This window comes from Salvelinus fontinalis, chromosome 33 (genome assembly GCF_029448725.1).
Source record: "Salvelinus fontinalis isolate EN_2023a chromosome 33, ASM2944872v1, whole genome shotgun sequence".
Taxonomy (NCBI): Eukaryota; Metazoa; Chordata; class Actinopteri; order Salmoniformes; family Salmonidae; genus Salvelinus; species Salvelinus fontinalis.
Genome location: NC_074697.1, coordinates 3,431,805 through 3,445,896, shown reverse-complemented (window position 1 = coordinate 3,445,896; position 14,092 = coordinate 3,431,805). Strand labels below are relative to the sequence as shown.

Genomic DNA, 14,092 nt, shown 5'->3' with positions numbered 1-14,092 from the left:
TTATCATTCAAGTATAAATATTTTGTTTTTCAAATCGATGACGTGAAAACAAGATTCATATATTCCTGAGTTTTCCAGCAGGGGGCAGTAAATGCATGGCCCAGTTTGACAATGTGTCGAGCTCACGTCCAGACAAGACCTGGAGCGCATCTCAATAGTCTACAGCTGCTTCCTTTTCTCCTCTCCTCTCTTTCTACTGGACTGGTTTTGTGTGTTTTGTGTGTGTGTGTGTGTGTATTGTGTGTGTATGAAGACACTAGCTTCTCAGACCTGTGTCTAGACAGAGTTAACCGTCTCTGCCTCCTGTCTTCACTGGCCATGCCTCGTCGAAAACAGCAAGGCTCTTTTTAAAAAGAGGCTGCCTTGTTGTCAGGCAGATGTTCATGAAAGAGGGGGAGGGAGGGAGCAAGAGAGAGAGAGAGAGAGAAATAGAGAGAGAGAGAGAATGAAGATCAAGGGGATTGAAAATACAGTCTCTTGAGAGAGGGAGAGGAGAGACAGGGTGGAGGGAGAGGACAGACAGGGTGGAGGGAGAGGACAGACAGGGTGGAGGGAGAGGACAGACAGGCAGGAGGGAGAGGACAGACATGGTGGAGGGAGAGGAGAAACATGGTGGAGGGAGGAGGGGAGAGACAGGGTGGAGGGAGAGGAGAGACAGGGTGGAGGGAGAGGACAGACAGGGTGGAGGGAGAGGACAGACAGGTTGGAGGGAGAGGACAGACAGGGTGGAGGGAGAGGAGAGACAGGGTGGAGGGAGAGGAGATACAGGGTGGAGGGAGAGGAGAGACTGAGAGGGAGAGGAGACAGGGTGAGGGAGAGGAGAGACAGGGTGGAGGGAAAGGAGAGGCAGAGTGAGGGAGAGGAGAGACAGGGTGAAGGGAGAGGTGAGAAAGTGAGGGAGAGGAGAGACAGGGTTGAGGGAGAGGCGAGCCAGGGTGGAGGGAAAGGAGAAACAGGGTGAGGGAGTGGAGCGACAGGGTGGAGGGAGAGGAGAGACAGGGTTGAGGGAGAGGAGAGACAGGGTGGAAGGAGAGGAGAGACATGGTTGAGGGAGATGAGAGACAGGGTGGAGGGAGAGGAGAGAGGGTTGAGGGAGAGGAGAGACAGGGTTGAGGGAGAAGAGAGACAGGGTGGAGGGGGAGGACAGACAGGGTGGAGGGAAAGGAGAGACAGGGTGGAGGGAGAGGACAGATATGTTGGAGGGAGAGGAGAGACAGGGTGGAGGGAGAGGAGAGACAGGGTGGAGGGAGAGGAGAGACAGGGTGAGGGAAAGATGACAGGGTGAGTGGGAGGAGAAGACAGGTGTTGATGTGTGCCCTGATCTGTCTCACTCTCTCAATAAGAGTTATTAGCCCTGATCTAACAGCTTTACTATACCTCTGAGGGAAATTAAACCCTGGGAAAGCTCCTGGTTGGCCAAAAAGAAGAAGAGGCTGATAATCCTATTTCTACCTAATGGTTACCATCCCTACAGGCCAGCTCCGTCACCATCATGCAGGTAATATGTGGAGTGTCCTACAGTTGTATGTCAAGCATGAAAACAGAATCCTGCAGCTGTTCATTTTTAATGACACACTTTGACAGACGCTAAAATATGTCTGGCCTTTTTCTGAAGGGTATTTATAGCAAACCCACTTACATTTACATTTGAGTCATTTAGCAGACACTCTTATCCAGAGCGACTTACAGTAGAGTGCATACATTATTTATTTTTTTATTACATACATTTTATTACATTTTACATACTGAGACAAGGATATCCCTACCAGCCAAACCCTCCCTAACCCGGACGACGCTATGCCAATTGTGTGTCGCCCCACGGACCTCCCGGTTGCGGCCGGCTGCGACAGAGCCTGGGCACGAACCCAGAGACTCTAGTGGCCCAGCTAGCACTGCGATGCAGTGCCCTAGACCACTGCGTCACCCGGGAGGTCAACGAGGTCACTTCTTGGCCAACGAGGCTAGTGGTTTGGTTCCATAATGTAACACCAGTAGGCGTTATTGAGGCAAAAGCACATTTCCTCATGGAAACTAACTAATCAGGGGTTGGACAGATTCACCCCATTATTACTGTGAAATCACCCCTCATTAGTAAAATCACCCCTAATTAGTGAAATCACCCCTCGTCAGTAAAATCACCCCTCGTCAGTAAAATCCCCCCCTCATCAGTAAAATCCCACCTCGTCAGCTAAATCTCCCCTCGTCAGTAAAACCACCCCTCATCAGTGAAATCACCCCTCATCAATAAAATCCAAATCGCTCCTCCACCCCTTTCTCCCCCTTGCCACCTCCCCCTGCCTACTCCTCTCCTCTCCTTCCCTGATGACTTTAACAAGTCTGCTGGTCATTGATTTCTCATCTCTCCCTAAATCTTTCTTTCCTGTTATCCTGTTATCCCTCATCATGTTCCCTCATTCACAGAGCTGTCCAGTCGCCCTGAGACTCCCTCCCAACATTAACCTCCCAACGTTCCTCCACTTCTCTCCCCTCCCCTCCCTCCCTCTCCACTCCCTCCTCCTCCCTCCACTTCTCTCCCCTCCCCTCCCTCCCTCTCCACTCCCTCCTCCTCCCTCCTCCCCTCCTCCTCTCCTCCTCCTACGCCCCTCCCTCCCTCCCTCCCTCCCTCCCTCTCCCCTCCTCCTCCTCCTCCTCCTTCTCCTCCCTCCCTCCCTCCCTCCCTCCCTCCCTCCCCAATCCCCCTCTCTCCTCCCCCAATGATTTTCCTATTATTTTGTTACTAGTGTATCCTAGGCACCGCTGCATAATGCATTACATTGACTTACTGTCCAATGAATAACTATTGTGATGCAGTGAGTCGTGAGAAGCACAGGTGAGCATCAGGTTTTCCTATGAGTGATGACTCTTATTTGGAGAAGAAACTATGTTATGATATAAGATCCAGCACACCACAACAGTCTCAGTCTCAGTGTGTGTGTGTGTGTGTGTGTGTGTGTGTGTGTGTGTGTGTGTGTGTGTGTGTGTGTGTGTGTGTGTGTGTGTGTGTGTGTGTGTGTGTGTGTGTGTGTGTGTGTGTGTGTGTGTGTGTGTGTGTGTGTGTGTGTGTGTGTGTGTGTAATAATGGCAGGGATTCATGTGAGGGAACTGAAGAGAGAGATATGCTAATTCGCATCCCTCAGTGTTTCTAATGAGCAAAATATAGTAACAGTGTCACGCCCTAACTTTAGTTATATTTGCTTTCTTTATTATTTGGCTAGGTCAGGGTGTGACACGGGTGGTTTGGTTAGTTTTTGTATTGTCTAGGTTTTTATCTTGTCTAGGGTTTTTTGGTTATCTATGGGGATTTGCCCTTGTCTAGGGTTTTTGGTTATCTATGTGGATTTTGTATTGTCTAGGGGTTGTAGGTTTATGGTGGCCTGAAAGGGTTCCCAATCAGAGACAGCTGTTTATCGTTGTCTCTGTTTGGGGAGCCTATTTAGGTTGCCATTTTTACATGTTGGTTTTGTGGGTAGTTGTCCATGGCTAGTTGCCTGGATGCACTACGTTGTCGTCACGTGTCGTTGTGATATTTATTGTTAAATAACGACATCGTTAAATAAACAAGTATGTACACTCAAAACGCTGCACCTTGGTCCTTTAAACGGCCGTGACACACAGACTGACACATCATTACTATATAATGGTAAAAGAGGTTTAGTTACTGTAACAGACTGACACATCATTACTATATAATGGTAACAGAGGATTAGTTACTGTAACAGACTGACACATCATTACTATATAATGGTAACAGAGGGTTAGTTACTGTAACAGACTGATACATCATTACTATATAATGGTAACAGAGGTTTAGTTACTGTAACAGACTGACACATCATTACTATATAATGGTAACAGAGGTTTAGTTACTGTAACAGACTGACACATCATTACTATATAATGGTAACAGAGGTTTAGTTACTGTAACAGACTGATACATCATTACTGCATAATGGTAACAGGGGGTTAGTTAGGGTAACATACTGCTGTGTATTAGATGTACGTAATTTAACTGTAATAGTTAATTAATTAACTAAGCAACAACTCTTTAAGCAACACTTTTCAACTATGCTCCTTTTAACAATGTAAGAGACACAAGCCGCAACAGAACATCTACTTTGGTGAAAGCAGTGAAAGATATTCGGTCCTCATTGACTGCTAGTGGCCATCCTTTCACTGTATAACAGCATCAGGTTGAGTCAGAGTCTCTGTGTATTTGTTTGTACAACTCACCTCCAGTCTGTCTGTCCTCATGAGTTTCTGTGCGGCAGCAGCAGCGGCAGCAGCAGACATGGAGACGTTGGGGTTACTGGTCACCAGGACCGGGGAGCTGGACATGATCTCAGAAGGCATCAGGCCGGGCGACACCGGGCCCATGTAGGGGTTAAACGCAGCGGCCACCGCAGCAGGACTGGCATTGGAGGCAAGGCTGGGCGTCACAGAGAACATGGGGACCGGCTGTACGGAGACAAGACAAACACAATGTTGAGATATTCAACCAGTCTTAGAGAACAGAGATAGGTAACACTTTATTTGGATAGTCCATCTGTAGATGCTGTAACATTTCAACTAACTATCTACAAACCCTAACCTTAACCCTAACCCTTGTTCTAAACCTAACCCTAACCGTAAAACCTGTTTGGGATAGGGGGCAGCATTTTCACCTTTATATGAAAAGCGTGCCCAGAGTAAACTGCCTGCTACTCAGTCCCAGTTGCTAATATATGCATATTATTTGTCGATTTGGATAGAAAACACTCTGAAGTTTCTACAACTGTTTAAATGATGTCTGTGAGTATAACATAACTCATATGGCAGGCGAAAACCTGAGAAAAATCCAACCAGGAAGTGGGAAATCTGAGGTTTGTAGTTTTTCAACTCTTGGCCTATCGAATACACCGTGTCTATGGGGTCAAATTGCACTAGAACAGTCTTTAGAACCTTGTTTGATGCTTCTACTGTGAAGTGGGGGCGAATGAGAGGGGATTGAGTAAGGTCTCTCCCAGAGTGCCACGAGCTGACCATGTGCGTTCACGTGATAGTTAGCTTGAGTTCCATTGCATTTCTGAAGACAAAGGAATTCTCCGGTTGGAACATTATTGAAGATTTATGTTAAAAACATCCTAAAGATTGATTCTATACTTCGTTTGACATGTTTCTACGAACTGTAATATATCTTTTTGACTTTTCGTCTGCACCTAGTGATCGCGCCTCATGAATTTTGATTACTGGGCTAAACGCGCGAACAACAAGGAGGTATTTGGACATAAAGATGAACTTTATAGAACAAATCAAACATTTATTGTGGAACTGGGATTACTGTGAGTGCATTCTGATGAAGATCATCAAAGGTAAGTGAATATTTATAATGCTATTTCTGACTTCTGTTGACTCCAACATAGCGGATATCTGTTTGGCTATGCTTTTGTTGTCTTAGGGCCGTACTCAGATTATTGCATGGTTTGCTTTTTCTGTAAAGTTTTTTTGAAATCTGACACAGCGGTTGCATTAACCTGTTGAGGCTGGGGGCGCTGTTGTCACTATTTATGCTAATCGTGTAATTTTTGAAACGGCTTCCCACAAAATTCTTGATCGTACAATATGCATATTATTATTATTATTGGATAGAAAACAGTCTATAGTTTCTATAGGAGTTGAAATTTTGTCTCTAAGTGGAACAGAACCCATTCTACAGCAATTTCCCTGACATGGAGTCAGATTTCAGAAATGTTGGCCCCTGATCTGGAGTCAGTTAAAAGGCCACTGTTATTGCTATGAGTATACGGACACTGCTTACGTCTTCCCCTGGATGCCTTTACGTGATGACGATTTGAATGGGGTCGATTGCGCGTTCACAGGCACTATAAATTAAAAAACCCTGTAGCTAGCAAGTCTTTTCTTGGTGCGTCATGCGCGTGGAGGACACCGACCCGCACCTGTTCCAAGCATTAGTGTTGGGAGTAATCTTTCTCCGGTCATGTTAAGACTCGTTATAGGAGTTAAAAACATCATAAGGTAGTTAATTTAAAGCGTTTTATAGCAATTTATATCCGTTTAGTGCGATTTTGGGACATTTATTTCTGAAACGCTGTGAATAGCTGGGCACGCTTCCAGTTCATCCCGAACGCAGTTGGCATTTCCACATGGCAAGAGGACAGCTTTCCACCAAAAGACGATTAGACCCAAGAAAGGATCCTTTGCCCAAGATACTGATGGAAGAACAGCTCAAAGTAGGAACAATTTATTATGATAAATCGTGTTTCTGTCGAAAAATGTTAGTGGCTTAGGACGCCATGTTTTTTGACGTAGCTTCGCTTGGCGCAAACTGTATTGAAAAGTAAGGATAATTTAAAAAATGTAATTCCGCGATTGTATTAAGAATTAAATTGTCTATCAATCCCTGTCCACCCTATATTTTTTAGTCACGTTTATGAGTATTTATGTATAAGAGTAGATCACTGTCTAATATGGCGCACGGACATTTTCTCACCAGCTGGGCTACATTTCACATTGTCTAACCATGATTTTGGTGGCTAAATATGCACATTTTCGAACAAACTGTATATGCATGTTGTAATGTGATGTTACAGGGGTGTCATCTGAAGAATTCTGAGAAGGTTAGTGAAAAAAATAATATATTTTGGCGATGTTGACGTTATCGCTCACTTTGGCTAGAATCAATGCTGGGCTGCTATGTGCTATGTGCTATGCTAATATAACGATTTATTGTGTTTTCGCTGTAAGACACTTAGAAAATCTGAAATATTGTCTGTATTCACAGGATCTGTGTCTTTCGATTAGTGTATGCTGTGTATTTTTACGAAATGTTTGATGATTAGTAAGTAGGTAAACACTTTGCTCTATGTAGTTATTCTAGTCCATTTGTGACGGTGGGTGCAATTGTAACCTATGCCATCTACCTGAAATATGCACATTTTTCTAACAAAACCTATCCCATACCATAAATATGTTATCAGACTGTCATCTGATGAGTTTTTTTCTTGGTTAGGGGCTATAAATATCTTAGTTTAGCCGAATTGGTGATAGCTACTGGTGTTGGTGGACAAATAAAAGATGGTGGATTATGCTAATGTGTTTTTAGGTAATAGATTTACATCTTTACATATTGTGTCTTCCCTGTAAAACATTTTAAAAATCGGACATGTTGGCTGGATTCACAAGATCTGTGTCTTTCATTAGCTGTATTGGACTTTAATGTGTGAAAGTTAAATATTTTTAAAAAATATTTTTTTTGAATTTCGCGGCTCTGCCTTTTCAGTGGGGGTGGGGGGGGAGTGCCGCTAGCGGCACCCTCATCCTAGACAGGTTAAGGAGAAGTATATCTCTAATTCTGTGAAAAACACTTGTATCTTTTATCAATGTTTATTATGAGTATTTCTGTAAATTGATATGGCTCTCTGTAAAATCACCGGATGTTTTGGAGGCAAAACATTACTGAACGTAACGCGCCAATGTAAACTGAGATTTTAGGATATAAATATGCACTTTATCAAACAAAACATATATGTATTGTGTAACATGAAGTCCTATGAGTGTCATCTGATGAAGATCATCAAAGGTTAGTGATTAATTTTATCTATATTTCTGCTTTTTGTGACTCCTCTCTTTGGCTGGAAAATGGCTGTGTGTGTTTTTGTGACTAGGCTCTGACCTAACATAATCATATTTTGTGCTTTCGCTGTAAAGCCTTTTTGAAATCGGACACGACGGGTAGATTAACAAGAAGTTTATCTTTCATTTGGTGTATTGCACTTGTGAATGTGTGAAAGTTACATATTTCTAAAAAATATTTTTGAATTTCGCTCGCTGCCTTTTCAGCGGAATGTTGTCGAGGGGTTCCACTAGCCCTAAGAAGTTTAACCCTAACCCTTGTTCTAAACCTAAACCTAACCCTAACCTTAAACCTGTTGGGGATGGGGGCGCTGTTTAGACTATTTATGCTAATTTGGGTAATTTTTGAAACGGCTTCCCACAAAATCCTTGATCGTACAATATGCATATTATTATTATTATTGGATAGAAAACAGTCTATAGTTTCTATAGGAGTTGAAATTTTGTCTCTAAGTGGAACAGAGCCCATTCTACAGCAATTTCCCTGACATGGATTCAGATTTCAGAAATGTTGGCCACTGTTCTGAAGTCAGTTAAAAGGGCACTGATTTTGCTATGACTATACGGACACTTCTTACGTCTTCCCCTGGATGCCTTTACGTGATGACGATTCCAATGGGGTCGATTGCGCGTTCACAGGCACTACAAATGAAAAAACCCTGAGGCTAGCAAGTCTTTTCTTGCTGCGTAACGCGCGTGGAGGACACCGACCCGCACCTGTTCCAAGCGTTAGTTTAGCCTGTTATATTTCTCCGGTCATCTTTTCACTCGTTATAGGAGTTAAAAACATCATAAGGTAGTTAATTTAAAGCGTTTTATAGCAATTTATATCCGTTTAGTGCGATTTTGGGACATTTATTTCTTTAACGCTGTGAATAGGTGGGCACGCTTTCAGTTCATCCCGAACGCAGTTGGCATTTCCACATGGCAAGAGGACAGCTTTCCACCAAAAGACGATTCCTCCCAAGAAAGGATCCTTTGCCCAAGATACTGATGGAAGAACAGCTCAAGGTAGGACATTTTTATTATGATAAATCGTGTTTCTGTCGAAACATTTTAGTGGCTTAGGACGCCATGTTTTTTGACGTAGCTTCGCTTGGCGCAAACTGTATTGAAAAGTAAGGATAAATTAAAAAATGTAATAACGCAATTGTATTAAGAATTAAATTGTCTATCAATCCCTGTCCACCCTATATTTTTTAGTCACGTTTATGAGTATTTATGTATAAGAGTAGATCACTGTCTAAGTGGCGCAAGGACATTTTCTGACCAACTGAGCTACATTTCACATTGTCTAACCATGATTTTGGGGGCTAAATATAAACATTTTCGATCAAACTGTATATGCATGTTGTAATGTGATGTTACAGGAGTGTCATCGGAAGAATTCTGAGAAGGTTAGTGAAAAAATTAATATCTTTTGGCGATGTTGACTTTTATCGCTCACTTTGGCTAGAATCAATGCTGGGCTGCTATGTGGTATGTGTGCTATGCTAATATAACGATTAATTGTGTTTTCGCTGTAAGACACTTAGAAAATCTGAAATATTGTCTGTATTCACAGGATCTGTGTCTTTCGATTCGTGTATGCTGTGTATTTTTACGAAATGTTTGATGATTAGTAAGTAGGTAAACACGTTGCTCTAAGTAGTTTTTCTATTCCATTTGTGACGGTGGGTGCAATTGTAACCTATGCCATCTACCTGAAATATGCACTTTTTTCTAACAAAACCTATCCCATACCATAAATATGTTATCAGACTGTCATCTAATGAGTTTTTTTGTTGGTTAGGGGCTATAAATATCTTAGTTTAGCCGAATTGGTGATGGCTACTGGTGTTGGTGGACAAATAAAAGATGGTGGATTATGCTAATGTGTTTTTAGGTAATAGATTTACATCTTTACATATTGTGTCTTCCCTGTAAAACATTTTAAAAATCGGACATGTTGGCTGGATTCACAAGATCTGTGTCTTTCATTAGCTGTATTGGACTTTAATGTGTGAAAGTTAAATATTTTAAAAAAATATTTTTTTTGAATTTCGCGGCTCTGCCTTTTCAGTGGGGGTGGGGGGGGAGTGCCGCTAGCGGCACCCTCATCCTAGACAGGTTAAGGAGAAGTATATCTCTAATTCTGTGAAAAACACTTGTATCTTTTATCAATGTTTATTATGAGTATTTCTGTAAATTGATATGGCTCTCTGTAAAATCACCGGATGTTTTGGAGGCAAAACATTACTGAACGTAACGCGCCAATGTAAACTGAGATTTTAGGATATAAATATGCACTTTATCAAACAAAACATATATGTATTGTGTAACATGAAGTCCTATGAGTGTCATCTGATGAAGATCATCAAAGGTTAGTGATTAATTTTATCTATATTTCTGCTTTTTGTGACTCCTCTCTTTGGCTGGAAAATGGCTGTGTGTGTTTTTGTGACTAGGCTCTGACCTAACATAATCATATTTTGTGCTTTCGCTGTAAAGCCTTTTTGAAATCGGACACGACGGGTAGATTAACAAGAAGTTTATCTTTCATTTGGTGTATTGCACTTGTGAATGTGTGAAAGTTACATATTTCTAAAAAATATTTTTGAATTTCGCTCGCTGCCTTTTCAGCGGAATGTTGTCGAGGGGTTCCACTAGCCCTAAGAAGTTTAACCCTAACCCTTGTTCTAAACCTAAACCTAACCCTAACCTTAACCCTAACCTTTGTTCTAAACCTAACCCTGAGCTTCATTATAAACCTATCCCTTATTCTAAACTTACCACAACCTTAATTGTAACCTTAGCAAACAGATACATTTTTTTGATAGTTTGACAATCGTTGGAGCATCTAAAGGACTATCCAGACTATCCAAATGAAGTGTGACCTAGGTGAGGACTGAATAGAAGTGAAATACAGAGAGAGACAGAACAAGAGTTAGAGAAAGGGAGAGAGAGGGAGAGAGAGAGAGAGAGAGATAGAACAAGAGTTAGAGAAAGGGAGAGAGAGAGAGAGAGAGGGATAGAACAAGAGTTAGAGAAAGGGAGACAGAAAGAGAAAGAGAGACAGAACAAGAAAGAAAGGGAGACAGGAGAGAGACAGAACAAGAGATAGAGAAAGGGAGACAGAAGGAGAGAGACAGAACAAGAAAGAAAGGGAGACAGAAGGAGAGAGACAGAACAAGAGATAGAGAAAGGGAGACAGAAGGAGAGAGACAGAACAAGAGATAGAGAAAGGGAGACAGAAAGAGAGAGACAGAACAAGAGATAGAGAAAGGGAGACAGAAGGAGAGAAAGGGACAGTGTTCTCTAGATGCCTGCTCCTGTTTCCTACAGTATGCTATTCACTCACACATAGTGGGATGAGTCTCATCTCTATCTGTGTGGTGATATTTATTGTGTGTGTGTGTGTGTGTGTGTGTGTGTGTGTGTGTGTGTGTGTGTGTGTGTGTGTGTGTGTGTGTGTGTGTGTGTGTGTGTGTGTGTGTGTGTGTGTGTGTGTGTGTGTGTGTGTGTGTGTGTGTGTGTGTGTGTCTTAGTACTGGCTGACATAGCAGGTTCTCTCTGACTTCAGCCACAGAGTCCTCGGTGAGACAGACCGTCTCCACCAGGAGGAGAGAGGGAGACCTTTTCAGCCAGGAGGAGAGAGAAAGTTCACCTCAGCCAGGAGGCCCCGAAGAGGATGTCTGACGTTTTACATGCTCCTAACCAACTGTGCTATTTATTAATTTTTTTGTGTTGTTTGTAACTTGTTTTTTTAACTTATTTTAAATTAAATTACTTCTGGACATCAGAACAGCGACTACTCACCGCAAACTGGAAGAAGCTTTTTCCTTTAAAACCTCTCTGGGATATGTGGGACGGTAGCGTCCCACTTGGCCAATAGACAGGGAAAATGTAGAGCGCCAAATTCAAAAAAATGATATAAAATCAAACTTTCATTAAATCACACATGTAAGATACCAAATTAAAGCTACACTCGTTGTGAATCCAGCCACCACGTCAGATTTCAAAAAGGCTTTTCGGCGAAAGCATAAGATGCTATTATCTGATGATAGCACAAAGTCAACAAAGAGAGAGTAGCATATTTCAACCCTGCCGGCGCTACTCAAAACGCAGATATAAAATATAAAACATGCATTACCTTTGACGAGATTATTTTTATGGCACTCCAATATGTCCCATAAACATCACAAATGGTCCTTTTGTTCGATTAATTCCGTCCATATATGTCCAAAATGTCCATTTATTTGGCGCGTTTGTTCCAGAAAAAAACAGCTCCATTTTTTAACAACGTCACTACAAAATATCTCAAAAATTACCTCTAAACTTTGCCAAAACATTTCAAACTACTTTTGTAATACAACTTAAGGTATTTGTAATCGTTAATAATCGATCAAATTGAAGACGGGTCAATCTGTTTTCAATACAGGATATCAACAAACTCACGGAACATTTCATATCTTGCCCAAATCTCAAACATAAACAAACGACGTCACTCCACTTCCGGGTCAATATCTATTTCACCTCACTAAGAAAAAACCTTCAATACATATATATGTTTTCAATACAGTAGAACAACAAACTAACGCAACTTTTTTTAGTCTTGCGCAACTCTCAAACAGTACACATGACGTTACACTGCTTCCTGATGGCCTTCTTCTTCATTGCACAAATGAATAACCTCAACCTATTTCGTAAGACTGGTGACATCCAGTGGAAGCAGTAGGAACTGACAACAGGGTGATTAGAAATCTGGCTTCCCAATGAAATCTCATTGAACAGACAGCGACATAAAAAAAAAACAATCTGAATGGTTAGTCCTCAGGGTTTTGCCTGCTACATAAGTTCTGTTATACTTACAGACATGATTCAAACAGTTTTAGAAACGTCAGAGTGTTGTCTATCCAAATCTACTAATAATATGCATATCTTATATTCTGGGGATGAGTAGAAGGAAGTTGAAATTGGGCACGCTATTTATCCAAAAGTGAAAATGCTGCCCCCTATCCTAGAGAAGTTTAACGAGTCTAACGAGAACGATATACTGCTTCCCCGGGAACAAGCCCAAATCGCTGTCATTTGCGTGAAGAGAAGGCAGAGGAAAAGAGGGTTCAGGTCGGACTGCCTTCTGAGAATCCGTAGGCCAGTGAGTAAACTCCCACTGCAATCCGTCCGACTGTCTAACTTACAATCATTGGAAAATAAAATTGATGACCTACAATTAAGATTATCATACCAACGGGACATTAAAAACTGTAATATCTTATGTTTCACCGAGTCGTGGCTGAAGGAAGACAAGAGTAATATAGAGCTGGAAGGATTTTCAATGCACCGGCAGAAGAGAGAAGAAGCTACATCTGTTAAAACGAGGGGTCGGGTTGTGTGTCTATTTAATAACCTGTTATGGCTGCAAGGGGCAGTATTGAGTAGCCAGTTAAATCGTGCCCATTTCAAACGGCCTCGTACTCAATTCTTGCTCGTACAATATGCATATTATTATTACTATTGGATAGAAAACACTCTCTAGTTTCTAAAACCGTTTGAATTATTTCTCTGAGTGAAACAGAACTCATTCTGCAGCACATTTCCTGACCAGGAAGTGGAATGTCAGAAATCGATGCTCTGTTCAACTTCCTGCCTATACATGGGCATGATACGTAAGAGTCTACGTACACTTCATACACCTTCCCCTGGTTGTCAAGAGGCGGTGAGAGAAGAAATTTCATGTTTATCTTGGTCTGAGGTGGAATTAAAGGTCTTTGTATGACGTGACCGTCCATTTCCTGTTTCTGGAGCGCGCGAAAGGGGACATGGATTTGCCTTCTGTTTAGCTGTCGTTATGGACGACTAACATCTCCGGTTTAGATTTTATTTGATACATGTGACCATATCATCGTAAAGTATGTTTTTTCAATATAGTTTAATCAGATTATTGAAATTTTTTCGGGAGTTTTGCCGTGTTCCGTTCTCTGACTTTGTTGACGTTGGAGAGATCTGTGCCACTTGGCAAGTGCCCATGCTAAATCAAGAGGGAAATTTGCCGTTCCAGATCCAAACAACGACTGTTCTGGACAAAGGACACCTTGTCCAACATTCTGACGGAAGATCACCAAAAGTAAGAAACAATTTATGACGCTATTTCTAATATCTGTCGTGCATGTGAACTGGTCGTGGGCGCCCAAGTGTTTCTGGCTATTGTGGCTACGCTAATATAACGCTATATTGTGTTTTCGCTGTAAAACACTTGATAAATCGGAAATATTGTCTGGAATCACAAGATGCCTGTCTTTCAATTGCTGTACACTATGTATTTTTCAGAAATGTTTTATGATGAGTAATTAGGTATTTGACGTTGGTGTCTGTAAATATTATGGCTGCTTTCGGTGCAATTTCTGATTGTAGCTGAAATGTAAACTATGATTTATACCTGAAATATGCAAATTTTTCGAACAAAACATATGCTATACAATAA

At 41.7% G+C, this 14,092-nt stretch overlaps 1 protein-coding gene across 4 annotated transcripts in view; it reads right to left on the bottom strand.

Moving 5' to 3' along the window:
• Nucleotides 1-14,092, bottom strand: part of LOC129831653 (muscleblind-like protein 1) — a 51,846-nt gene that overhangs the window by 22,760 nt on the left and 14,994 nt on the right. For all 4 annotated transcript variants that reach the window (XM_055895010.1, XM_055895008.1, XM_055895012.1 and 1 more), the window contains exon 2: nt 4,231-4,455. In XM_055895010.1, coding sequence (XP_055750985.1) covers nt 4,231-4,455 — 225 coding nt within the window. The remainder of the gene's footprint in view (nt 1-4,230; nt 4,456-14,092) is intronic.